Source organism: Protopterus annectens, chromosome 12.part0 (genome assembly GCF_019279795.1).
Source record: "Protopterus annectens isolate FY-2018-M chromosome 12.part0, PAN1.0, whole genome shotgun sequence".
Lineage (NCBI taxonomy): Eukaryota > Metazoa > Chordata > Ceratodontiformes > Protopteridae > Protopterus > Protopterus annectens.
The window spans coordinates 1,510,962,066-1,510,986,057 of record NC_056746.1 but is presented as its reverse complement, the minus strand read 5'-3'; the positions used below and the strand labels follow the sequence as shown (position 1 = coordinate 1,510,986,057).

The 23,992-nt window shown below is 44.0% G+C and overlaps 1 protein-coding gene across 1 annotated transcript in view; it reads right to left on the bottom strand.

Moving 5' to 3' along the window:
• Nucleotides 1-23,992, bottom strand: part of SPHK1 (sphingosine kinase 1) — a 648,446-nt gene that overhangs the window by 184,112 nt on the left and 440,342 nt on the right. The window contains exon 3 of the mRNA XM_044090480.1: nt 1,765-1,859. Coding sequence (XP_043946415.1) covers nt 1,765-1,859 — 95 coding nt within the window. The remainder of the gene's footprint in view (nt 1-1,764; nt 1,860-23,992) is intronic.

Sequence of the window (23,992 nt, the reverse complement as noted above, 5' to 3'; positions counted from 1 at the left end):
CACCTATTTCAATTCATAGCTTGCAATGTAAAATAATTATACTCCTGCCTAATTGTTGTGACAGGTCTGCCTCAATTCCTACAAGAGTCATCTGTAAATTAAAGGAAGGCCTTCTGATTCATTTGTCTGTATTCTTTGACAAATTGTGAACATCTGCTGAGGCTTCTTCTCTTTAGAAGCAGGCATATATTGCATCTGTACATAAACATGGGTTTAGGGATTTGATGAACAGTTACTATCCAATAAATGTAAGATGCACTATAGGAAATGTTTTAGAAGTTTTATTACTGACACCCTAAAACAACACAATTCCTATATGCACTAGGGATGTTTCACAGCATGGCCACCTCCAAAGCAGATCAACACCCAGAAGTATTTTATCAATGTCTACAGAATATCAGCATGGCAGTAGACTGGGATATATGTATAATGTCAATATATCTGCAGTTCTCTAAGGCATGTAACACCTTGCTTCATGATGCTTAGCTGTATTATAAACTCTTTTCTGCTTAGGTAGTTTTCCATCTGGCTGCATATGAGAAAACAGAGTGTGACTGTAATGGATCATGTGTCATTCTGGGCAAACATCTCAGCTGGGGTGCCACAGGGGTCAATATTATGGATCAATTATCAGTTTGTTGGGCCAGTCTACAGAAAACTCAAAACATTAAATTCTGGTTAATCACAGATCAAGAATGGGCTTTAATATGGATCTTTTAGCACTCCTCCCATTTCCACCATCTCCAGGATATCAGTGGATTGGGAGTCAGTAAAAGGATTTGCCAAGCCACAATTCGAAGAATGATTTAAAGAATATCAGCTTATAGAAACACAGGTATCCCCAGTATTATTTAATTTTGTTTTCCATCCTTCTTAGTATTTAATAACACTTGGACTTCAAGATATATGAAAAACTCCAAATTGGGAGCAATAAAAACTTCACAAAGAGCGCTACATAACATCAGTAATAACTTAGATGCGATTAACTCCTGGGAGAAGCAAATGGATTTGAACTTTAACATCAATGTAATGCCATCTATTTTGGGCCAGTTAGGATAATGGCTCTTCTAGATCATACAGAAACATGTGAAATTAATATTTCAACGACTTGGACAGTTAAATAAGTGACAAGCTAACTGCACATGTAACACCTGTAAATACAAGCCCTTTAAAGATGATTGGATTGGTATTTCAAACTACTAAATATTAGAGATTTGAAGTGTTTTATATAAATGTCTTAATCACCCTACAATGGAGCACAATGCAGTGTCGTTTAATTTTACTGTTAGTTTGAAGGAACCCATAAAAGAAACAGATTTATAAACTATAGCACAGTGCCAATGAAGGTTATCAAACCATTTACCTCATACCATAAAAAAATAAAAAGCTAGTAAAATACTTAAGGAGGTATGGTTTAACAGAAATGAGAACTGAAGTTATAACAACGTTAAAGGTATAACAACTTATGAATTTAAACTTATTCGATAGGTAACAGAATACCAATTATAACTTCCACATACTTGCGAGGAGAATTCCCAGTAGAGCAAGGTGCATATATATATGGCCAAGCCTTGAACTCTGAAAAAGATGGAACATCAGGTTGTGTGTAGTTGAACAATGCAGACAGACTTTAAGTGTTAGACATAAAACAGTCTATCCATGGAGAAACAATGGATGTAACAGCACATGGCACTGCCCCTGAACTTGCAACATATTAAAGAACTGTGAGGGATCCAATCACTGTGCTGCTGCTTGTTGTCTTACCTCATACATTAGTCCATCTCCGGACATGATGATCACAGCATCCCACAGAGACAGATCTTCCTCTTGGATTAGTTCATGGGCATGGTTCTGTCGCTCTGTGGAAAGAAGACAAATGCACGTTTAGTTATTCCTGACAGCCACCCCTGTCAAAGTACGCAGACCCTCAGTTCTCACTCCAGTTACATGAAAAGAGGTATTACAGATTAATATTCTCAAATCAAAATGTTGCATGGCAAGTGATCAAATACAACTTTTTGACCACCAGCCAATTGAAAAATATGAAAAAAACACAATTAAGCATGTATTTTACATCCACCAAGCTGAGGGGTTGCACCCCCAACATCAGCTGCTAATTTTATATGTCATCGCTGAGATTGCATTGCAGTGGGAAAGGGTAAACTCTCCACTACCCACTGGAAAGTAATCATGCACAGAAAAAAATACTACATGTAATCACCTGATTTTCAATCAGATGTACCAGCTTTTTTTCTCTTCAGTAGCTGGAACTCTTGGCCAGTTTTCAGAAACCCTATAAATATATATATATATATATATATATATATATATATATGTGTATATATCACACAAGGTTAATCGTGACTGATGCTTGCATAATGAAAGTCACAGTTAAACAAAAGATCACAAAAGGAAAACATTTTCCTTTTGCAATCTTCCAAGAAAAATGCACCATCACATTCAGACCAGTTTTATCTGACTAATGATAATGTTAAGGAAAGGGTTTTTTCAAAGTAATGTGCAGGGTTAGGGTTAGGGGTCTGGGGCAGGGGTAAGGTTAAGGTTAAGGTTAGCAGGTTAATTAGTAAGGTTAGGGTTATGGGGTGGGGACAGAGTTAGGGTTAATGTTAGCAGGTATTAGTAAGGTTAGGGTTAAGGAGGCAGGGACACGGTTAGGGTTAATGTTAACAGGTATTAATTAGTAAGGTTAGGGTGAGTGCGAGGTGGCAGGTACAGACTTAGGGTTACTGTTTGCAAGTATTAGTAAGGTGGGCAGGGGGATTTGCCAGAACTGCAGTAAACTGCATATGAATGCTGTGGCTTTGTGGGGGAAGGAGGAGCACCTAATCACAGCATGAATAAATGTGTAGTATCCTTATGGGATAATTTCCTATGATGCATATGCAGGAGTATAATATGTACTGTGCCACACTTTGAACTATACTCCATTAGAAAACAGTTCTCTCACTGGAATATGAAGTGCAACAGTCTAAGTGATGGTCAAAATAATCTGCACTACCACACAGCAAACACATCCTTTCACATAGGAACCATCAGTAACCTGAGGGAAACATTGCATCCGACTTACTGTTTTTATTTATATTTAATGCATACGCTATGTAGCACAAATGTAACTGTCAACGTTTACTAAATGGGGCATTTATTTAGTGAAGAATTGTTAATATTTGCTTAAACATACAAAACAAATTTTTGCATTGCTGTTGTGTTATTTGCTGCAGAGCTCCACTCAATGTGAATACAGATGGCTTTATTTCCTTCTCTGAATTTATTTTTAGTCACAGTACTGCTGCATTTTGCAAGTCATGATTCCCTTGAAGCACTGATTGGTTGAATAACCTCAATGCCATGACATCATTACTTACAGTGATGAGTTTGCATTTTACTTGAGGGCAGCTGTACTCTTCTGCCCATGTGATTAAACTGCTGACTTCTTCAGGAAAGGATTTCAAAATGGTGTTTTTGAAGTTGTCTTACTAGAGCTCCTACATCAGACTGATAAGATATGAATATACAAAACATTGTACACCCAAGTATTTATTTAAAAGACCACTGCTTCCATTTATAGGTATTCTTTTTCTGGCAATGTATGTGATTGTCAGGTTCTGACTCTTACTGCTTCAGCAATGAATAAGTAATTTTCATATAAATGTGCTGAATGTACATGGTTGCATACATTTATTTTGTACAGTTCCCTAAACATGCTTATACTGTAAGCTACTATTCTGAACTAATTTAGTATAACAGATTCAAACTGTCAGTATGAGACAACTACTAACTCCTTTATTATTTCCAGTGAAGTTCAAATGTGGAAGGGTTATAACAATGTCAAGCAGTCAGCCGGATAATTTGTTGTGTTTTCTGGACAGATGTACTCTGCCTCTCTGTTGCCATAGTGCAAAAGTTATTTCTTTTCTTATTCTAAAGTACCTTACATTTTGGCCTTTTTTATTCTTGAATTCCACCTAGAGTTTTGAACCCAGTGCCTCGTCATGAAGAGAGTTTCATTGGTTTATCGTGATTTCACAGCCATACACTGTCCTGAAGCTGTTCACTGTACATTCAGATTAAATTCCCATGCTCTTAAACCTTTTTTTCTGTTAACTATATTCCTATTTTGGACTTTGTAAAATTCTTTGAGGTACACAAACGTACCCTTCTCCTTCTTTTTCTTTAAGGTACGCAATTTAAACTCTACAATCAACTGATACAGGCTACATGTAATGCATGTATATTAGAGAGCAGGGACCTCCAAACACATCCCACAACCTCAAATAACGTGATAGTAAAGCTCTGCATGTATATGCCTACTGTATACTGCAAAAATGAGCTTATCTGGGAGACACAGAAACATGGCTACATGCCATACCAGTATGTGCAATGGATTACTGGTCAAAACACAGTTCCAAGAGGTACTTACTGTAACAGTAGGTATATGAAAGACAGAGACTCTTGCAGTAGTACAATGCACAGATTTCCATTCATGATGTGAGTCATCAGGCCTGCTTTTTGTACATCCTTCAGGAACACACCCCATATGAAAGGGTGATTACTGCCTCATGACTTGAGCCCTCTGCTCTCAGTTAGTGCCTGCCTATATAAAAGCAGCATTCCCCTATGACACCTGCTGTTTTTCCACTGAGAAACTTTAAGTGTAATAGAACTTCATTGGAATATCCTGATACCTGTAAAATGTAAGCACACAATAACTGTTTACAGTTTACATAAGCTTGATACAAGGAGATTTATCATATCTTAGTCATATCTGTCAGATGGAAATTATGGGTATTTGGTCTCCCTCAAGAATCTACACCTTGAAGATCTACTGTTTTATGAGCGTGTCGTACAAAAGAGCTTTTGTTGAAGATAATTCTTACAGCAGTCTAAAAATGGGTAGACCTGACAAATTTAAAAGTCATGTGTTCACCATAACTAGGCATCTGTGTTGTCCATTTTCATTCTTCCTCAACAAATGGGTTACAGATTTGATCCTCGGAAATTAAATATAGAAAGAGATAGTTGAAAGAATAGGGCTCAAACATGGAACTATAAGTCCAATAACAGTCCAACAGGTTCCTCCAGAAGATTCTACGAAGGGGGGTGGATGGGGGGAAGATAAGGAAGAATGACTTTTAAATCTGATGTTGTCCTTTTCATTCTTCCTTGAAGAATGGGACAGAGTCCGCAGCTACATTAATCTTGGGTGGTCCTCATGGAAGAATATTCAGAAGAACCACTGAGCCAAAGGCAACTCTGCTTCTGGATATTAGATCCAATAGGTAATGAGTAACAAAGGTGTGAGCATTGGACTATGTGGCTGCAGCACAAACATCTTCAACAGAGGTTCTTGACCAGATGGCAGATGAAGTGGCCATGGATCTAGCTGTGCGGGCTTCAGGTAGTTTTAGTGGGCAGACGCCTTGTTGAGAACAGGTCCAATAAATGCAATCTGTAATCCATTTAGCTAATGTAACTATATAAACTGGATACCCCAGTCTTTTGGTAAGTAGGAAATAAATAGCTGATCCAATTTTCTGATTTGTTTTGTTCTCTGTAGACAAAAATGTTAACTGTCTAAGCACATCTAGGAGATGTAGCATGTATTCTGTTTTGTTTGAAAAATTTGGAAAGAAACCCGGGAAATGGATGGATTGGATAATGTTAATTTCAGAATGCCACTTTAGGTAAAAAAGAAGGGTTTGTTTGTAAAGTAACCCTAACTTTATGGAAAATAATAAAGGCTGTCCTTGATGAAAGAGCTTGGAGTTCAGAAATTCTTTTTGCAGAAGTGATATCTACTAAGAAGGCTGTTTTCCATGAAAGAAATCATATAATTTTTCACTGCAGGTTCAAAGTTTTTTTGAGTCAGCCCTTGCAGCACTACAGTCAGATCCCAGGGAGGTGAAGGATCCTTCAGTGGTGGTCTAAGGAGAAAAATGCCCCTTAGAAATTTTTACATAATTTGGAAGAGGCCAAAGAATAATGTCTGTCTCCTGTTTGAAAGTTGAAATGGCTGCCAGTGCAGTTTAACTGTAGAAAAACTAGCTCCTCCTTTAAAAAGGACAGCCACAAATTCAAGGACAGCAGAAAGCAGGACAGAAAAGGGGTCAATATCATTTTACAATGCCCAAAGGGAGAATCTTTTCCACTTGCTCTTGTAAACTTTCTTGGTGGAATTTTTTTTGTTTGGATAACATAAAGATGCATACTAGGAAATATAGTCTGGGCTGTCTGACAATTACTGGAAGTGAAGAAGCCATGCAGTCAGTTTGAGGGCCTGGATTTTGGGATGACTCATCCCTGATGGGTGTGAGAGAAGATCTGTAGTTGGGTGCAGTATCCATGGAAGATAATGAAGATGACACAAAAGGAAGGGTAACCACACCTGCCAAGGCCAGTAAGGGGAAATGAGGATAACTGAACTCTTCAAGAGGATTGCTTCCTGTAGGAATTTGGGAATCAAGGGAAGTGGAGGATGTGTGTAAAGAAGACTGTATGGCCAAATGTGGACTAGAGCATCTCTCGGTAACTACCCCTGAGGGTGGATCAGTGCAAAATACCTCCTGCACTTGTTGTTGTTGTGTAGGGATGCAAAGAGTTTACAGCATGGTTGGCCCCAATGATGGAAAATCCCTTCTGCCACATATTGAGAAACCAGTTGTGAGGCATCAGAATGGTCCTGCTTAATTTGTCCACTAACACATTGGTTTTCTCCGAGATGTGCATTCAATTAGAAAGCAGTTTGCGGAGATTGCACATTACCATGCTCTCATAGCCTCTCTGCAAAGAGGGTAATATCTGGTTCCTCCTTGTTTTTGATGTGCCAGACAACAGACAAGTTGTTGGTTTGAATTGCAATAGTCAATAGAGGAAGAGCATCTTGGAATGCCTGCAATGCTGAAAGGAATGCGCTCATCTCCAGTATATTGAAATGTGAATTGTTCTCTTGGGGGACCACGCCTTGGACACTCCTTCCCAACAAATAACCCCAACCCCAATTGGGAGGCATTTGTAGTCACTGTGGCCAGTGGGAGCAGTAGAGCAAAGGGTCAACCTAAACAAAGGTCGTCCAACTGGATCCACCAATAGATGTGGTGTTTGCAAATCTGTGTAAGTTTGACTGGAAAGGATAGGGGTTGTTGAAGAAATGGCAACTGAACAGCTGAAGTCCACTGAAGAATACACATATAGTATTGTAATAAGAAAAGCAATACTATTGTTGCTGCTGTAGATCCCAGCGCTTGAAGAAAGAATCTGGCTGGAGGAGATGGATGGGAAAGGATCTAATGAACCTGAGATCTGAGCATGTCTGTGTGATGAGTTAGTAATGATGCAATTTGCTTTGTTGTGTTCAGATACACACCAATAAACTCCAGGCTCTGAACTGGTGTCAGCTTTGATTTGGCATAATTGATTGATCTGAAGTTGTTGTCTTCATTTGCTCTTCAACCTGTGGGATACAGATCCGGGACCGATTTGACTCAGTCACATTTCTCCTGCATCTGATCTGAGCTCTAAGCTCCTCTCCTACCCATAATCCCCCCTGTCTCCTTCCTCCCTTGCCATGCTCATTACAAGCATCGTGGTCTACTGCTCCAGGCTATTTTTGGGTAAGTGTGTTTAATTTAGTGATTTAGATTCTCTTTCTATCTAAAAATCTCGCTTTCTATCCTTTTCCTCTCACCTCCCCTTTCGCATTGGTTTAAAAATAAAAAATCTTTCTTTGCTCTCACTGTTCTATCTCTAGGAGTGAGTGTGTGAGTGTGTGAGTGTGAGTGTGTGAGTGTGAGTGTGAGTGTGTGAGTGTGTGAGTGTGAGTGTGTGAGTGTGTGAGTGTGTGTGTGTGAGTGTGTGTGTGTGAGTGAGTGAGTGAGTGAGTGTGAGTGAGTGAGTGAGTGTGTGTGTGAGTGTGTGTGTGTGTGTGTGTGTGTGTGTGTGTGTGTGTGTGCGTGTGCGTGCGCGTGTGTGTGTCGGTAAGATGTCAGAGACACCCAAACCAGGCTTCCACAACTGCATGGAGTATGGCCATAAGCTTTCCCCAGCTAATGGCCACACACTGTGTGTTGTTTGTCTAGGGGTTGCCCATCTTGATTCCTCCTGCTCAATCTGCATGGGGTTCAATCCCCGCACATTGATCAACAGGAGGAATAAACTTATTCTGAAGGGCTTTCTCTCTCCACCTATTACGGGGGCCCAGGCCACCCTTTCTACTTCTACTCTGGCTATGTCTTCTGTCTCCGCCTTGACCTCTGGGACTCAACCTCCTACTAAGAGGATGGAGGATGAAGATAAGCACAAAGATAAAGACAGGTCGAGGAAGCAGTACCCCGACCACTCTTCCTCAGCTGAACCACCAGTCAAGCTCGACGTGGCTTCTAGTATTGGGTATCCCCGACTCTAATCCCCCTGTTTCTCCCAGGAGCCAGAGGTGCTTCGGACTTGTTCCTTGGCATCAGCGTCACCTCACCACCTCTCTAGGCTGGTGTCGGTGGCCTCTTCCTCCAGATCCACCCGCAGCATTTTCGAAGCCGAGGTGGACAGGATGATGCAGAGATGCATCTGCACCCAGATACAGATGGGAGTCTTGCCTGCCCCCTCTCCCTCTGGAGTGGGGGGGGCATGCAGCCCGCCTTCATCTTGATTACACCTTATCCGATCAGACCCCTGGTTTCAGAGTCTTTGGATCTGAGGACCCTTGGCATTGAGGGGTCGGTGCCACTGGTACCTGGTACCTCGATGCCAGCTGTTACCTTGAGCAGGTTGGATCCGATGAGCTCTGGCTGTTGAAACCATAGCCTCGGTGCTGGATCCAAGGGGATGGTTTTGGCTCTGACTTTTTTGGAGCAGAGCCTTCCAATCAGAGTCTTGGTGCCTGGAGGTTTGGCTCCAGCTCTCCCGTTGATCCAAAGGATTATGAACCAAACCATAGCCCCAAGTCAGGGGGTTCATTCTCCTTCTGCCTTTGATGTGGTGGAGAGGGTTCTCTCAATCCCATCAAGACCCTTGACGATCTCATCCTCAGAATGTGTGCTGGCTTCCTCTGTTTCTGGTCCGGATTTCGCCATCCTGCTACTTCTGGGATAGCCTGCTGGCTCTCTGCCCCAGGGAGGACCCACAGAGGAACAGCTAGATGTTGTCAAGTCCTCCATAGAGAACCCCCCTGAGGAGGTTCCTCAAAAATGCACATGTAAAGGAAGGCACCTAGACTCCCCACCGGAGTCTCTCATGGAGGACTCCGACTTGGAGGAAGGGGAGGATTCCCCCAATCACCCCCATAAGATATCTCCTTTGGAGACATCATGGAGATCCTGTGGCAGTGCGGGGGGGGGGGGTCTATCCAAAAAACCCAACCCTGATGAGTTGGTGTTCCTGGAGACATTTGGTGCTAGGCCCTCTACTTCCTGGGTGCCCCCTCCTGCAGATCCTCTAGTGGATTTCGTTACATCTCGGGAGTGGAAGTAGCCCTACACAGTGGAGTCTATCCCCAAAAGCCCTGATAAGGTCCTTAGCGCCCCTACTGACAAACCACACTAGTCTAAGGGACCATCTGTCAATGCCATGGTGGTGCAGGTGGCCACCAAGAAGGAGCTCACATAGGAGAGCTCCATGGTCCATCCTTTGGACCGAGAGTCTAGGACCATTTTGGGAAGTGGACCTATGTTTCAGCAACATTCTCGGGATGTGCACTGAACTACATGGCACACATTATTAGGCTTCAGCAAGACCTAGTGAAGGAGGTCATCAAGTCTATCCCTGGGTCCACGGCAGAGGATAGGAAAGTTTGCTCCTCTTGAATGGCCACCCTCACCTCCACTGCCAATACCTCTATGCGGCCTCTCTCTCATGCTACTGAGGGTGCCACCAGAGCTACAGGAGCAGGAGTTGCCATAAGGCATCACACCTGGCCATGACTTTGTACCTTCTCGGAGCCCTTCAAGGCATCATTTACAAATACCCTTTATGATGCTTCCACTCTCTTTGGAAAGATGGCACGTGATACACTGGTCCAGAGCGAGAAGGATGGGAAGACTCTTCCGTCGGAATCCGCTTCTCAACCCCCCAACAATCCTTCTCCAGGAATCAGCTGGGGTGAAGAAGATGTGGTTCCACAAGTCTCAGGGTTATTCCCAGCACCTTTGGGACTTGTCTTTCCCCAGAGGCAGAGGGGGATTTGACAGACACCACCCTCACGGCAGAGGGGGCCTAAGGAACCAAGGGTCTTGGGATTCCTTCTCGGACAGGCCCACGCAGAAGCTCTGAATGGTTGCCCAGTTGCTTGTCTCTGAAGGCAGTCGGGAGTCAACTATTGCTACACCTAATAACCTGGGAGTCTATCACAGATGATCAATGGGTGTTGTGAATCAAATCTAGAGGAGATTAAATTCCCTTCCTGCAAAGGCCAGTTCTGGCCAAATGCCTCCTGGACATTCCACCCATGCAAAGGGAGGCAGCAACACAGAAAATTTACAAGCTGCTAGAAAAATGAGTCATCCATCCCATCCCCCCAGACCAGTCCAGATTAGGCATTTACTCAAGGTTCTTTTTAGTGCCAAAGAAAATGGGGGGCTTGAGGCCAATTCTGGATCTCTATACCCTGAACCTGTTAGTTGCCAGGACGAAATTCTGGATGGTCACACTTCAATCTATCCTGCCTTTCCTGCAGGAGAATGACTGGATGTGCTCAGTAGACCTCCAAGATGTGCACTATCACATCAAAATGGACAGAAGCTCTTGGATGTTTCTCCGCTTCTGGCTAGGGGATAGTCATTACCAATTCAGAGCACTAACCTTTGGTCTCACCACAGCCCCCCGGGTGTTCACCAAAGTGATGGCATGGTAGCAATTCACCTGCAGCTGCAGGGCTTCCAGGTCTTTCCCTACCTGGATGATTGGCTCCTTTCCACCCCCTCCAGGCATCGACACTGCCAAGCCAGGGATTTCCTCATCCAAACTGCCCACCAGTTGGGTATCACCATCAATCTCAACAAATCCCTGTTAGAACCGGTTCAAGTTCTGGACTTCATTGGATTCTGGTTGGACACCATTCAGACCAGTCTGGCGTATTCTTTAGGTCAATCACCTTCAGCGGACTTTGTTTTAAGGGCATTGGGGTCCATGGCGACCATGATCACCCTCATTCTCACAGCTCAGTTGCACATGAAGGTGCTCCAATGGACTCTTGCAGTCCAGTGGTCATTTCTAGATCTACCACTGTCACATCCTGTTCATCTCTTGCTAGCATGTACGGATTCTCTTCTTTGGTGGATTTGGTCCCCGCTCTTCTTCATGGTCGGCTGTTTATTTTTCCCATCCCTCTGACAATGGTGACCACAGATGCCTCCCTGCTCAGGTGGGGAGACATTGCTTGGGCAGGACAGTTCAAGGCACGTGGTCTTCCTGGAGACCCAGTTGCATATCAACATCCTGGAGATGGGGTGGTGCTATTGGCTTTGCAAGCTCTTCATGCCCATCTTCCCCTAGGGATGATTGCCATCCAGACAGACAACATGTCAGTAGTCTGGTACATCAACAAATAGGGGGGAACCAGGTCTTAACCTCTTTGTTGCTAAGCCATGAGATTGTGGGAGTGGGCGATCTCCACCGGCTGTTTTCTGGTGGCAACGCATGTTCTGGGGAGGTCCAACATTCTAGCGGACAGGCTCAGCAGGCCTATCCTGATGACTTACGAGTGGTCTCTGAATCCTTCAGTAGCAAAACAGATCTTTCTAAAGTGGGGTCAACCTTGCTGTGATCTCTTTGCCTCTCCTTCCAACATGAAGTGCAGCGAGTTTTTTGCTTTGATCCCCCCTTCAGGAAAGTCCCCCAAAGACACTCTGATTCATGCTTGGCCCTTTGGTCTCCTCTATACTTATCCTTAACTTCCCTTGATTCTGAAGTTTGTTCAGAAAGCACAACAGCTGGGGAGCTGAGCCATCCTCATTGCCCCCTTCTGGCCTCGCCAAGTATGGTTCCCCTCTCTGTGGTCTCACATAGTGTATCCTCCATGGACATTTGATCTGGTTCTGGATCTCCTTTCTCATCTTTCAGGGATTCCACATCCAGGTCTGGCCAGTCTGAAGCTCATCACTTGGCTGCTTCAGTTCCCATGCTAGGACTCCTGGGCTATCTTCTCCTTTTAAGAAGATCTTGGTAGCGGCTCACAGATCTTCCATGAGGAAGGTCTGTTTGAGTAAGTGGAAGCATTTCTCAATTTGGGTATCTCAATGGGATTTGGATCCCTTCACTGCTCCGATTCCTAGAGTTTCAGGCAGGCATTTTTCAACAGGGTGCCAGTTCCTCTATGGTTAAAGTTCAGCTGGTGGCTATTTCCAATTTCCACATAGGAGATAATTCAGCTTCTCTAGCTTCTTCTAAGCTCTACATAGCCTTTCTCAAGGGTACCTTTCTTTTTAGGCCACCGATCAAGGACCCTATGCCCCCTTGGGACCTTACTTTGGTACTTCAAGCCTTGGTTTCTTCCCACTTTGAACCTACTGCTTCAGTGGATTTCCAGTTCCTGTCTTGGAAGACAGCTTTTCTAATTGCTACTACTTCAGCTAAAAGAGTGTTGGAGCTTCAGGCCTTATTGATTAAGCCTCCTTACATGATCTTCCATAAAGATAAGGTATCTTTGTGCACTAACCCTTCCTTTCTGCTGAAAGTGGCCTTAGAATCAAACATCAATCAGGTAATCAACCTCCCTGTCTTCTTTCTGAACTTTCAGAATAAGGAAGAGTACAAATTGTACCTGCTGAATGTTTATAGACAATTACATTTTTACTTACCCAGAACAAAGGCTTTTCGCAAGTCTGATCAATCTTTTGTTTCCTACTCTAAGCCCTTTTAGGGAAACCTGTATCTAAGGTCACCATTGCTTGTTGGATTTTTCAGTGTATACTTTTGGTGTATTCAACTAAAGGATTGTCCCCAGCAAGTCAAGTTAAGGCGCATTCTACTAGGTCTATGGCTATTTTAGCTGCCTTTTGGTCCAGAGTTTCCTTGGATGACATTTACTCTGTGGCTACCTGGGCATCTTCACAAACTTTTACCTCCTATTACAAGTTGGACCTTCTCTGCAGAAGTAGGCCATCCTTCGGCGCCACTGTGCTACTGAATATCCTTCCATGAGGGCCTCCCAGGTGGTTGGTAGCTGGGGACTCTGTCCCACACACTGAAGAGCAAATGAAGACAACTTCAGATAAAGAAGTTATGTACTCACCATAACGTTACATATGAGTTGTTGCTCTTCATTTGTCTACAACCGTCCCCCCCTGCTTTATAAGGGCTATGTGGTGGTCTGGCAGGAAAAGACATGGCTCTTCTTTTGGCATAAATGGTCATTCCTTATAATACTATCTGGGTTATTCTACCAAGTGATAGAATGTTGTGTCAGGTTGGGTTGTTAGGGTGAGCACCAAACTCGATCTGAAGGGAGGAAGGAGACAGGGGGCATTATGGGCAGGGGAGGAGCTTGGAGCTTGGATCCCATGCTGGAGAAATGCAGCTGAGTCAGATCCATCCTGGATCCGTGTCTCACAAACTGAAGACAAATGAAGAGCAACAACTCAGATGGAACATTATGGTGAGTACATAACTTCTTTTTATTCCCCTGGACTGACAAATCTGGAGCAAATAGTCCCTACATTGTTGAAGAAAATGCATGGAGGAGGTGATGAGGAGCCAGTCATTTAGATATGGAAACACTTGGAATCCTTTGAGTCTCAGGTGAGCTGCCACCACTGCCATATATTTGGTAAACACCCTGCAGGCCGTGGTAAGTCCAAAGGGTAGGGCTCTGAACTGGAAGTGATTGACAACCAGTCAAAAGTGCAAATGTCTTCTGGAGCACCCATTTTGATGTGATAGTGCACATCCTGAACATCCATAGAGCATATCCAATTGTCCCTGTGATAAAATGGCAGAATGGAGTGTATCATGAACATTCAGAACTTTGACTTTTTCATGTACTGATTCAATTTTCTCAGATCTAGAATTGGTCTGAGGTCCCCAGTCTTTTTGGGCACTAAAAAGAAGTATATGTTCTGAATCCTATATCGTCTGGTGAGACCTCTAGGATGACTCTTTGTCCAGAAATTTTTTAATTTCTTGTGCTGCTGCATTCCTCTGACTAGGTGGAATGTTGGGAAACATATTACATTTGGAGCTAGGGAGCAGGAAAAAATGGAATGGAATTACCTATGGATATTATTCTTAGCACCCATGAATCTTCTGTTATATTTGCCCAGGCATCTGGGTGCAAGGACAATCATCCCCTGACTGCCTCCAGAGGTGAACAGTTGGGAAGCACTTCAAAAATGCTGGAAGGGTATTTCTGGAAAGGAATCATGGAAACCCTGATTTTGTGGTACTCCTCTGCATATAGGGTAATGTCTACCATTGGAACTGACTCATCTGCCTCTGGAGGAGTTATCCCTCTGCGGATCTTTCTTTGATTCCTAGAAAAGGTTCATTGATGGGTAGAAAACTTGATTCCCATGGCAGAGAGAGTCACTCTGTTTTGTTCACTCCGGGTAAGCGTTTCTTTTACCGATGGACCAAATAAAGATGTACTATCAAAGGGGCATTGATGAAAGATGTCTTCTAAGACAAAGTCACACAGTCACATTTAGGCATGTCTCCTTATGGCGATGTCTAAACCAACAGCCAGTGAGGTGCCTTCAACTAAATGAGAGCTCATCCTCATGGAAGCATTTGAAATCGACAAAAGAGTGGCCAGTTGAGAGGATGATCTTTTGAAATCCTCTGCAGACATGGACTCAGAGAGAGAATTTGATAGTTTCTTAGTCAAATCTCTCTGTAGTCTTGTGAAATGTGCCGGGTAGTTGAGAGACCTTAAGGCGATGGTTGTCGAAGCAAAAACTTGCTTTCCAAATCTGTCTGGTGCCCTAGACTCTCTGTTTGGTGGATAGACAGAAGAGCTATGTTCTACTGCCACCACCACAGCATCTACTGTAACTCCTTTCCTCGAGTGAGGTCTATATTTAGGAGGAGCTAAGAATTTATCAGGTCATCTAGGAATGGGTTCAATGGCTGGCAGGAAACTAAATCAATGAGTTCATCCACCAAAGGGGGGGGTAACCCAAAACATAGATGGGCCAGAACCAGAAGCTTCCAAAAATACTGATTCCTCTGGAGAAGGATTATCAGAAGACCAACCACGTTTCTGCCTGAGGATCTCTAATATGTCTCCAAAGGAGAAGTCATCTGGTGGTGATCTGGGGGACCCTTTTCCTTTTTCAAAGTCAGTATCCTCCATGAGAGATTCCAGCGGGGAATCTGTGTGCCTCCTCTTGCATTCTGACAGATCTCTTCCAGGGGATGTTCAGGGGAGGCGTTTGAAGAGAGAGGGAGTTCCTCTGTAGGAACTGATTGGAAGCTAGCTGGAACTGGCTGTCCTGTGGAATAGGCCTGATCGACTCAGAGCCCTGAACCTAAGAGGGAATAGAGAGTGGCTTCAAGGGATGACAGACCAGTTCTCGAGAAAGAGAAAAAGCCCTTTCCACAACCTCAAAGGCAGATGGACCCAGAGAAGCCATTGCTACCCGTAGCAGAGCTGAGACTTCCATAATGGGTACATCATGACTCCTACTGGATCCGTGCCTCGAGGATGGAACCGGACCTGACCTGCCCAGCACCAAGGCTCCAAGAGGCAAGGATGGATCCGATAACATTGGAATAGATCCCAGCCCCAAGGATCTAACACTGACACTTTGGCTTTGGGACCCATTCTGATCTGAAGGTTTTGGAGTGGGACTTGTCAGTGATGCTGGAGTTGAAGAAGTGATCTTCTTCGCTCTGACTCTGGACCTCTTGGGTTTCTGAAACTGTAGGATGGATTGGAGAAGGAGACAATATTGTATGAGAAGTGGTTGGAAGAGTCATGGCTCAAACAGAGGATGCAGCAGGTATGACCCCCATCTGGATCTGAGCTCTGATAAATTTTTGCAACATCCTATCCACATCCACTTATGATAAACTTCTGGAGGACATGGAGGATGTGGTGGACTGTGGCCTGGAATGTTTCTAAGGAGTCTGTTTAAAGGGAGAGTGCAGAGTAGGAAAGATCAGTCCAGGATAAACATTTTGAGCAACTTCTTTGGCTGTGTGAGGTGCCGGGTTTTGGATCGGAAGGCCTGGTATTCAAGGTAGGAACCACAGGGTTGGCTGATTTTATAACTGGATCCTAAGCTTTGTGATCCAATGTTTTTGGATCCAAGGATTGAGCCCTCTGGCCACAGGACATCAGATCCAAAGATTTTTGAACTTTAGCTGGTGGTTCTGATGAATTCTTAGGGGATTTCAGTGGAGACCATTTTCTATGCTACAAAGGAGCAGATTTAGTAGATTTGCTGGAGGGGTGAGCCCCAGAAGTAGGTGCTGAAGCAGGAGAAAAAAGTCCCTTTAAAATAAGTTTGCTGCGTCTGTCAGCCAACACCCTGGAAATGAATGCTGCACAAATATTGCAATTAGTATCAAGATGATCATCTCCAAGACAATAAACCCACTTCTTGTGGGCATCTGAGTTAGAAATTTTATCCCCACAAGAAGTGCATTTTTTGAACCCTGTTGGTTTGTCAGCCATGGCAGGACAGTAAAGATAAACAATCCTAGAATAAAAAGGGACTTGCTAATAATAATAATTATACAAAAAAAGTTAAGTATGATAGAAAATACATTTTGTAGGGGTTAGAAAGGAAGTAAAGGAAAGAAGAATTCCCAGCAATGGTTATCAAAAATTAATGGGTAAGCTAGAGAATACAAACTACAGTGAAAAAGCAAGTAAAATACTATATAGAAATATAAAGAAAACCTAATGCTGTATCAAACAAAAAAACATAACAGGGAGATTGAGAAATGAAACAGTTATTCAAAGAGTACAAAAAATCTCTTACAAATTACTGATTTAATCTCTTGAGACCAGGACCCTGGACTTGAGCACAATGGTGGCAAATGAGTGCTGGGGTACTGACGGTGGACTAGGGCATTATGGGTATAGGAAGGAGATCTAGAGTTGGATCTAAAATCTATAGTATGTGACCGAGTCAGATCCGAGGATCGGACATGCAACCTGTTCACAGAGGAAGAATGAAAAGTACATCATCAGACAGAATAGTTGTGCAAAGTCTTACCATAACCATAGATGTTCTCTTCCATGTTGCAGTACTCCAAACCCTTGGGTTATCTTCTGCTATGCTACCCGAACATCTAGCCAGTGTACAAAAGCTTGCAGTCACTGCTAGGTATGTGCGACGTCTGACATTGGCCTAGGGAGCGTGAACCATAAAAGTGACGTCTGCACATACCTTTTCTCAGAAATGAATTCCCAAGTTGGATCCCAGTCCCAAGATAACTGTATAAGTCTTGTGTCATCCAAGAAGGAACAGCTCAGATGGGAACAATGGGGTAAGGAGGGAGGGAGTGAATACTGCAACATGGAAGAGAAGGACATCTATGGTTATGGTAAGATTTTACACAACTACTCTATGTCCTTTTATTTTCATGTTGCAGTATTCTGAACCCTTGGGTGAAAGTCAAAACTCAAAGGGAAGAAGAGGGTGGTGGTATGGAACTGTTCTCCACGAAGCCATGTAGTATGGCCCTAGCAAATCCCACTCTGGATCTGGAGATAGCTGTCTCTAGAATGGAAGCAGAGTCCAGTCCTTTAAAGAAGGCTCCAGATGAAGCCATGGCTCTAGTGAAGTGGGCCTTAATTTTTGAACTGAGCTGTTTCCCATGGAATGTGTAGCAAAAGGATATAGCCTTGGAAATCCAAGCAGAAATGGTCTGTTTTGTCACCGCTTTTGACAGAGCTTTGGGGTGAAAGGAGACAAATAATTGCTGTGATTTACTAATGGACTTAGTCTTGTCCAAGTAAAATCTAAGTTGTCTGTGAACATCTAGGGAATGTAAGGGACTCACACTGTCATTCTGGGAATGTCAGAAAAAGGTGGGCAGGTGAACACCTTGATTTAAGGACAGCTCATTGACCACCTTGGGCATGAAGGAGGGGTTGGTCCTCAGCGTTACGCTATCCCTGTGCAAGATGACAAAGGAAGATGTTGCCATGATGGCCTGGAGCTCTGACACTCTTCTGGCTGATGTGGGGGCCATGAGGAGTATAGTTTTCCAGGTACAGTGTTTCAGAGATACTTTAGATGCTGGTTCAAAGGGAGCAACAGTGAGTTTCTCTAAAATGTAATTCAGTTCCCATGGAGGTGGAATCAGCCTCCTGGGGGGCCTGAAGTGCAGTACTCCACTGACGAATAACTTTGGGGGGACACGGGATGCTAGAGGAGGGTCAAGAGGCAGACAGGCCAATATAGCAGCAATGTGGGTTTAACATAGCAATATGCCACCCCTACTTGTAAGAGTTCACCCAGATAGGACAGCACTAAGAAACTCACTTTGAAATGGGTCTAGCTGCCTTTGTAGACACAACATGGAGAATCTTTTCCATTTTGAGAAATAAGATCTTCTAGTGTTAGGTTTCTTGACCTCCTGCAAGACTGTTAACACATTCCTCGGTGTAAAGGTGTCTAGAAGGGAGCAAAACTCTTTCACTCACAGGGTTAGATTCAAAGATTCCAGATGGGGATGAATTGGGGATCCCTTGTCCTGTGTGAGAAGGTCCACTCTGTGAGGTAACTTGTGATGATTGCCCCTGGCTAAATGGAGAAGGAGGGGGGAACCAATGCTGTCTTGGCCAAAAGGGAGTCACCAACAAGATTTTTGGTTTGTCCTGCTGGATTTTCAGTAGGACATTTTGAAGTAATGGGAAGGGGGGAAATGCATAGAGAAACATCCCCTTCCATGAGATTGAAAAGGCATCCATTGCCCTTGCTAAGGGACTGGGTAGCCTCATGCAAAAAAGTGTTAGTTGTCTGATCAGAGGGGAGGCAAACAGATCTATTTGTGGTGTACCCCACTTGTGGACAATGTCCAGAAACACCCTGTAAAGCACCCATTCGTGGGATTGTGACATGGACCTGCTCAAAGTGTCTGCCTGAATGTTCTGAGCTGAAGGGATATAAACTGCCTGCAGGGTGACTCCGTGCTGGATTTCCAGGTCCCAGGCTTGAAGTGCAAGTCTACATAGAAAATAAGATTTGGTTCCCCCATCTGTTCATATAACATAGAACTGTAGTGTTGTCTGGTAACAATTTCAGGGGTCCTTATTTGATGGCATGAAGGAAGGCTATCAGGGCAAATAGAATTGCTCTCATTTTCCCTGATGTTGAGGTGTTTCCACTGAAGGTGTGTAACAGATGCCCTGCACTTAAAGGCTGCCCAAAGTAGCTCCCCCCAGCCTAGATCTGAGGCATCTGTATACATCTCCTGAACTGGGCCAAGTGGTTGCAATGGAAGTGCTGGGTTTAGTGTAACCTGGTTCAACCACCAAAGAATCTCCTTCCTTAGGCAAGGAAGAAAGGGAATATAGCCCAGTCTGGTGGACCCCAGCCATAAACAAACTCTACAACAAAAGGAGGAAGCTATAAGTAAAAAACTAAGCTCTCATAAAAATCCAAAAGAAAAATTTTTTGAGAAAAAATAGCCTAAGAACTCAAACGACAACAATCATAAGGCCTTCTTTAGCTATGTTACCTGGGAGGAAGGAAACAGATATGCTCAGAACTAGTTCAAAAAAATGTGAAAAAAACTGATCCTACACAGACATTGCCAATACTACTGCGACAGGTGTTCAGTAAACTCCCCCCCCCCCCCAAGAGAGAAGATACCAATAAGGCCCAGCCCAAACCCCCATCTCAAAAAGTGAGAACTGCTCAACTGCAAAAAACACAGCAACACAGCATCCATGGAGTGGTGTAAGACATAGGGAATTGCAGACTTTTGGATCCATCCAGTTTTGGCTTTGTCAAAGGCAGATCATGCCTTCTAAACTTGGGTGACTTTTTTCAGTCACCAAAGCCATTGATTGATGAGGAAAGGCAGTCCATACAGCCTACCTGCGATCTGGCTGATCTTCTACCCATACAATACCCCACTGCATTAAAAACCTTAAAAAAGCTTAAATGTTAACCATACACCACAAGATCATTTCAGACTCAAAGCCTGTCACAAGTGGTGTACCACAGGCTCAGTCCTAGTTATCAGGGACTGGGGACCCAGGTTGATATGTAGTCTGTCATCGACACCCCATGTAAAGCTAAAGTAGTTAGGAAGACCTTCTACATTGCCCACCTTATCAGGAAGGGATTTCATCAGATCAAGGAGAGGTCAGTCATCCCCCACTCCTCATCTCATCACTCATCAGACAATGATTACCCATTTCGCCCCATCTACCCAACACTTGCAGCAGCTGGAGCTGCAAGAAAGACAAAAGCAAAAACCAAAAGGATAAAGGATAAAGGGTCTGTTGAAGTCCAAGGGGTGATAGTGTTGGGTCCATGTGGACCTCATGTACCACTGCAATTTTCTCATGTGGAGTCTTGCCAGTGGCAGTTGGGGGGGTCTATATCAAAATTCCGAACACAGAAAACACTGAATGTCAAAACGTCACACCCAAACTATCGAATGTTGAAAATAGCGAAGCCCCGGAACATCAAAATCTTATCTAGGGCAAGATTTCGGTGGGCCGTTCTGTGGCTTCGCTATTTCCTCCACTGTGGTGTGAGAGTTACAGACCTTAGGGTTAGGGTGCAGGTTAAGGTAAGTGAATAGCTAGTAATGTATGTAAGGTGTAGTGTAGGGTGATGTTTTGTTAACTGTATGTGTGTGTACTTATTGCTTTGTTTGTGTATAGTTTCATAGGGTATGTGTGCGATAGTTACGGACCTTAGGGTTAGGATGCGGGTTAAGGTAAGTAGATAGTTAGTAATGTATGTGTGGTTTAGTGTGGGGTTGGGTTTTGTTAACTGTATGTGTGTGGTTTATTTATTTTGGTGTGCTTGTGTTGTGTGTATGTTTCTTGGAACAGCAAATTTTTTCCCTGGGAAAAAATTTGCTATTCTGAGCGTTCAATGTTTTCAATATTCGAAATTCCAAGTCCAAATATATGGTGTTCGACATCTTGGATTTTTGAATATATGATATAGACCCACATGGGGATAGTGGAAGCCATATGACCCAGTAGTCTGAGATATTGTTTGGCTGTCATAGCAGTGGCGTTGAGAACGGAGGCCAGATATTGCCTTAGGGTTTCCACCTTTTGGGGTGGAAGGAATGCTCTCTTGACATCTGTCTTTATTCTGCACCCCAAGAAAACTTGGTCCTGGAAAGGGCTCAGATTGGACTTGGGGAAATTGATGTTGAATCTCAGTGCCTGCAGGACTGAGATAACTTTGTGTAGTTGCTTCTGTAGGGCTCTGGAACATTCTGCCTGAATCAGGAGGTCATCAAGGTATGGAAAATTTTGAATCTATTGGACCCTGCAAACACTGGTGCCAGACATTTGGTGAATACCCTTGGAGCTGTAGAGAGTCCAAAGAGCAAAACAGAAAATGGAAAATGTGAGGAACCAACAGAAAAATACAAATATTTCCTTATAGGAATATGCAGGTAGGCATCTTTTATGTCCAAGGTGGCTAGAAATCCCTGAGGTATCAGCAAAGGAAAAAGGGTCTGAAGCGTAAGCATATGAAAGGCGGGTACTTGTAAGAAAAGGTTGAGGTAAGAGATATCCAGGATAGGTCTGTCTCCATGGTCCATCCTTCATTGGAACTAGGAAAAGTCTTTAGTAAAATCCCTCTCCCTTTTCTGCCAGAGGAACTGGTTGTATGGTTCCTTGTGAAAGGAGACTGTCTATTACTGGCTGGAAAAGGGGAAGATGCTTTCTGGGTGGCTGAGGAATCCATCTGGGAGAAGGGGGAATGATCCAGGTCATAATGTAACCCTCATCTATGATGGACAAGACCCACCTGTCTGAGGTAATGTTTTGCCAAACTGGAAGACAGTGAGAGAGCCTTAGAGACAGGGAAATGGAGACTGGGGTGGGGGGACAGCAAAGGCAGGTAGTTACAGGCTACCTGCCCTATACTGAAAAGGACTTTTCTGGGCAGGAGTTTGGGCAGGCTTGGAAGGAGTCTGTTGTTTCCTTGTGCTTTTTCTGCCCCTAGCATGGGAGTCTGGAGCAGAGTGTTTCCTAATGAGTTGGGTCTTGGAGGGACAGTTCCTGTGAAATTTGGGTATAGGTGAGATGAACAGGTGTTTGAGATCCTGGAGTTCCTTCCCTTTTTACTGAACAGCTCAGCCACTTTTGAACACAAAAAAGGGCGGAGTTATCCAGGGGTGCGTCCAGTAATTTGGCCCTAATACCATTGGGTAAGGGTTGTAGCGTTAACCATGAGTATCTTCTAAGGACTGAGGCTGAGGCTGCAGATCTGGCAGAGGCTTCTGCAGCAACATAACTGCATCTAATTGAATGTCTAGTAATTTGGGAAAACAAAGGAATGAGACTAGAAATTTGAGCCTTAGAAGGTGTGTCAGGCAGGTAAGCTAAAAGCTTGGAGATCTGTGTCAAAAGAGCCAAGGCATATTTAGACATACGTGCCTTGTAGTTTACTGCCCTAAAGGCCAAGTTAGCAGAAGTGTATACTTTTATGCCAAGGCATTCCATGACCTTATGCCTTGTCAGTGGGAAGGACAGAGGTGGAGGGAAGTAGTCTGGATGGTTTATCTGCAAAAACTGACACAGCAGCAATGTCTACAACAGGGCATTTAATTGAAAATTTTGCCCCTTCAGGGATCTTGTAGAACCTGCCAGGCCTTTGAGGGGCAGGTGGTTTGGAATCAGGATTTACAGAGGCTGCATTGAAAGCATCCTAGAAAGCAGATAACTCTGGAGGAATTGCAGAAGGAGCAGGAGTGTCCATCTGCAGAAGCTCATAGTATCTTTTTTGGACCGCTGACATTTCAGAGGAATCCCACTTCAAATGTTTTCTCATTTTAGAAATTGTCTCACCAAAGGTGAGGTCTTCTCCTGGGGAGTCTGCCTCAGCAGATTTGTCCTCTGGGGAAGCATAACCAAAAAGAGATGGCATCTGAGACACATAGGAAAGAGAATCCCCTGAAGAGGATTCTGAAGAGACCTCAGCTTCAGGTTGGAGAGTTTCCTCAGTCTGAGGCCTAGGACTAATAGGAGAAGGACCAGCCTGTGGAGAAACAGGCATGGCAGGCCTTAGGGACATAAAGGCATTAAACAGGCTCTGTAAAAAGGCCTGCCAATCAGGTTGGCTTTCTGCAGGGGGGGAGAGATGTTTAGTTTTTTGTTTCTTTTTTAGTGTAGGTCTAGAAGGCATAGGCCCTATGGAAGGCCTAGTCTCTGAGGAAGACAGAGTCTGCTTGCTGGGAAGCAGTGGAAGAGTGTGTCTGGGCAACCATAAGAAGCTGAGGTTCCCCGTCAACATCAGCGGCCAACATCTGTGATCCCTCCCCAGATGTGCCTTCCACCCCAGGTTCTGCGACCTCCCAAAGGGTACTCACTATACCTATTTTGGTAGACTCTGGGAGTTCCTGCAGGCAACTGTCAGCCACAGGAGGGACGTCGGGTGGTGGAGGTGCATAGCAAGTTCATGCCTAGAAACCTTGGCCTTCTTTTTGGGTGGCTCTACAGATTGGCTGGACGACCCTTCCATCCCTAGCACCAAGCGTTTAAGACACTGATTTTCTAAGTAAATGTTTAGGGCATTCAGATGACTCCGGAGTGTCTTAGGTATGAAGGTCTGACAGATCCCGCAAGTAAGATGGTCATGTGTAGGCCCTAGACAGTAAAGGCAGAGTTCATGGGTGTCCCTGTGGAGGATCTGATGACTACACCTGCAGTATCCCTTCCTGGATGACCTGAACCTAAACAGATATGCATTGAAAAAAAGAATCAGAAAATGGCCCCAAAGGATTACTTATCTTAGAAACTTGAAGATCCAATGGCGGAGACAGCAGGAAGAGCTGATGTTCGACTGGTGGCAGAGAAGTTCTGAGGAGAGGTACGTGCAGATGT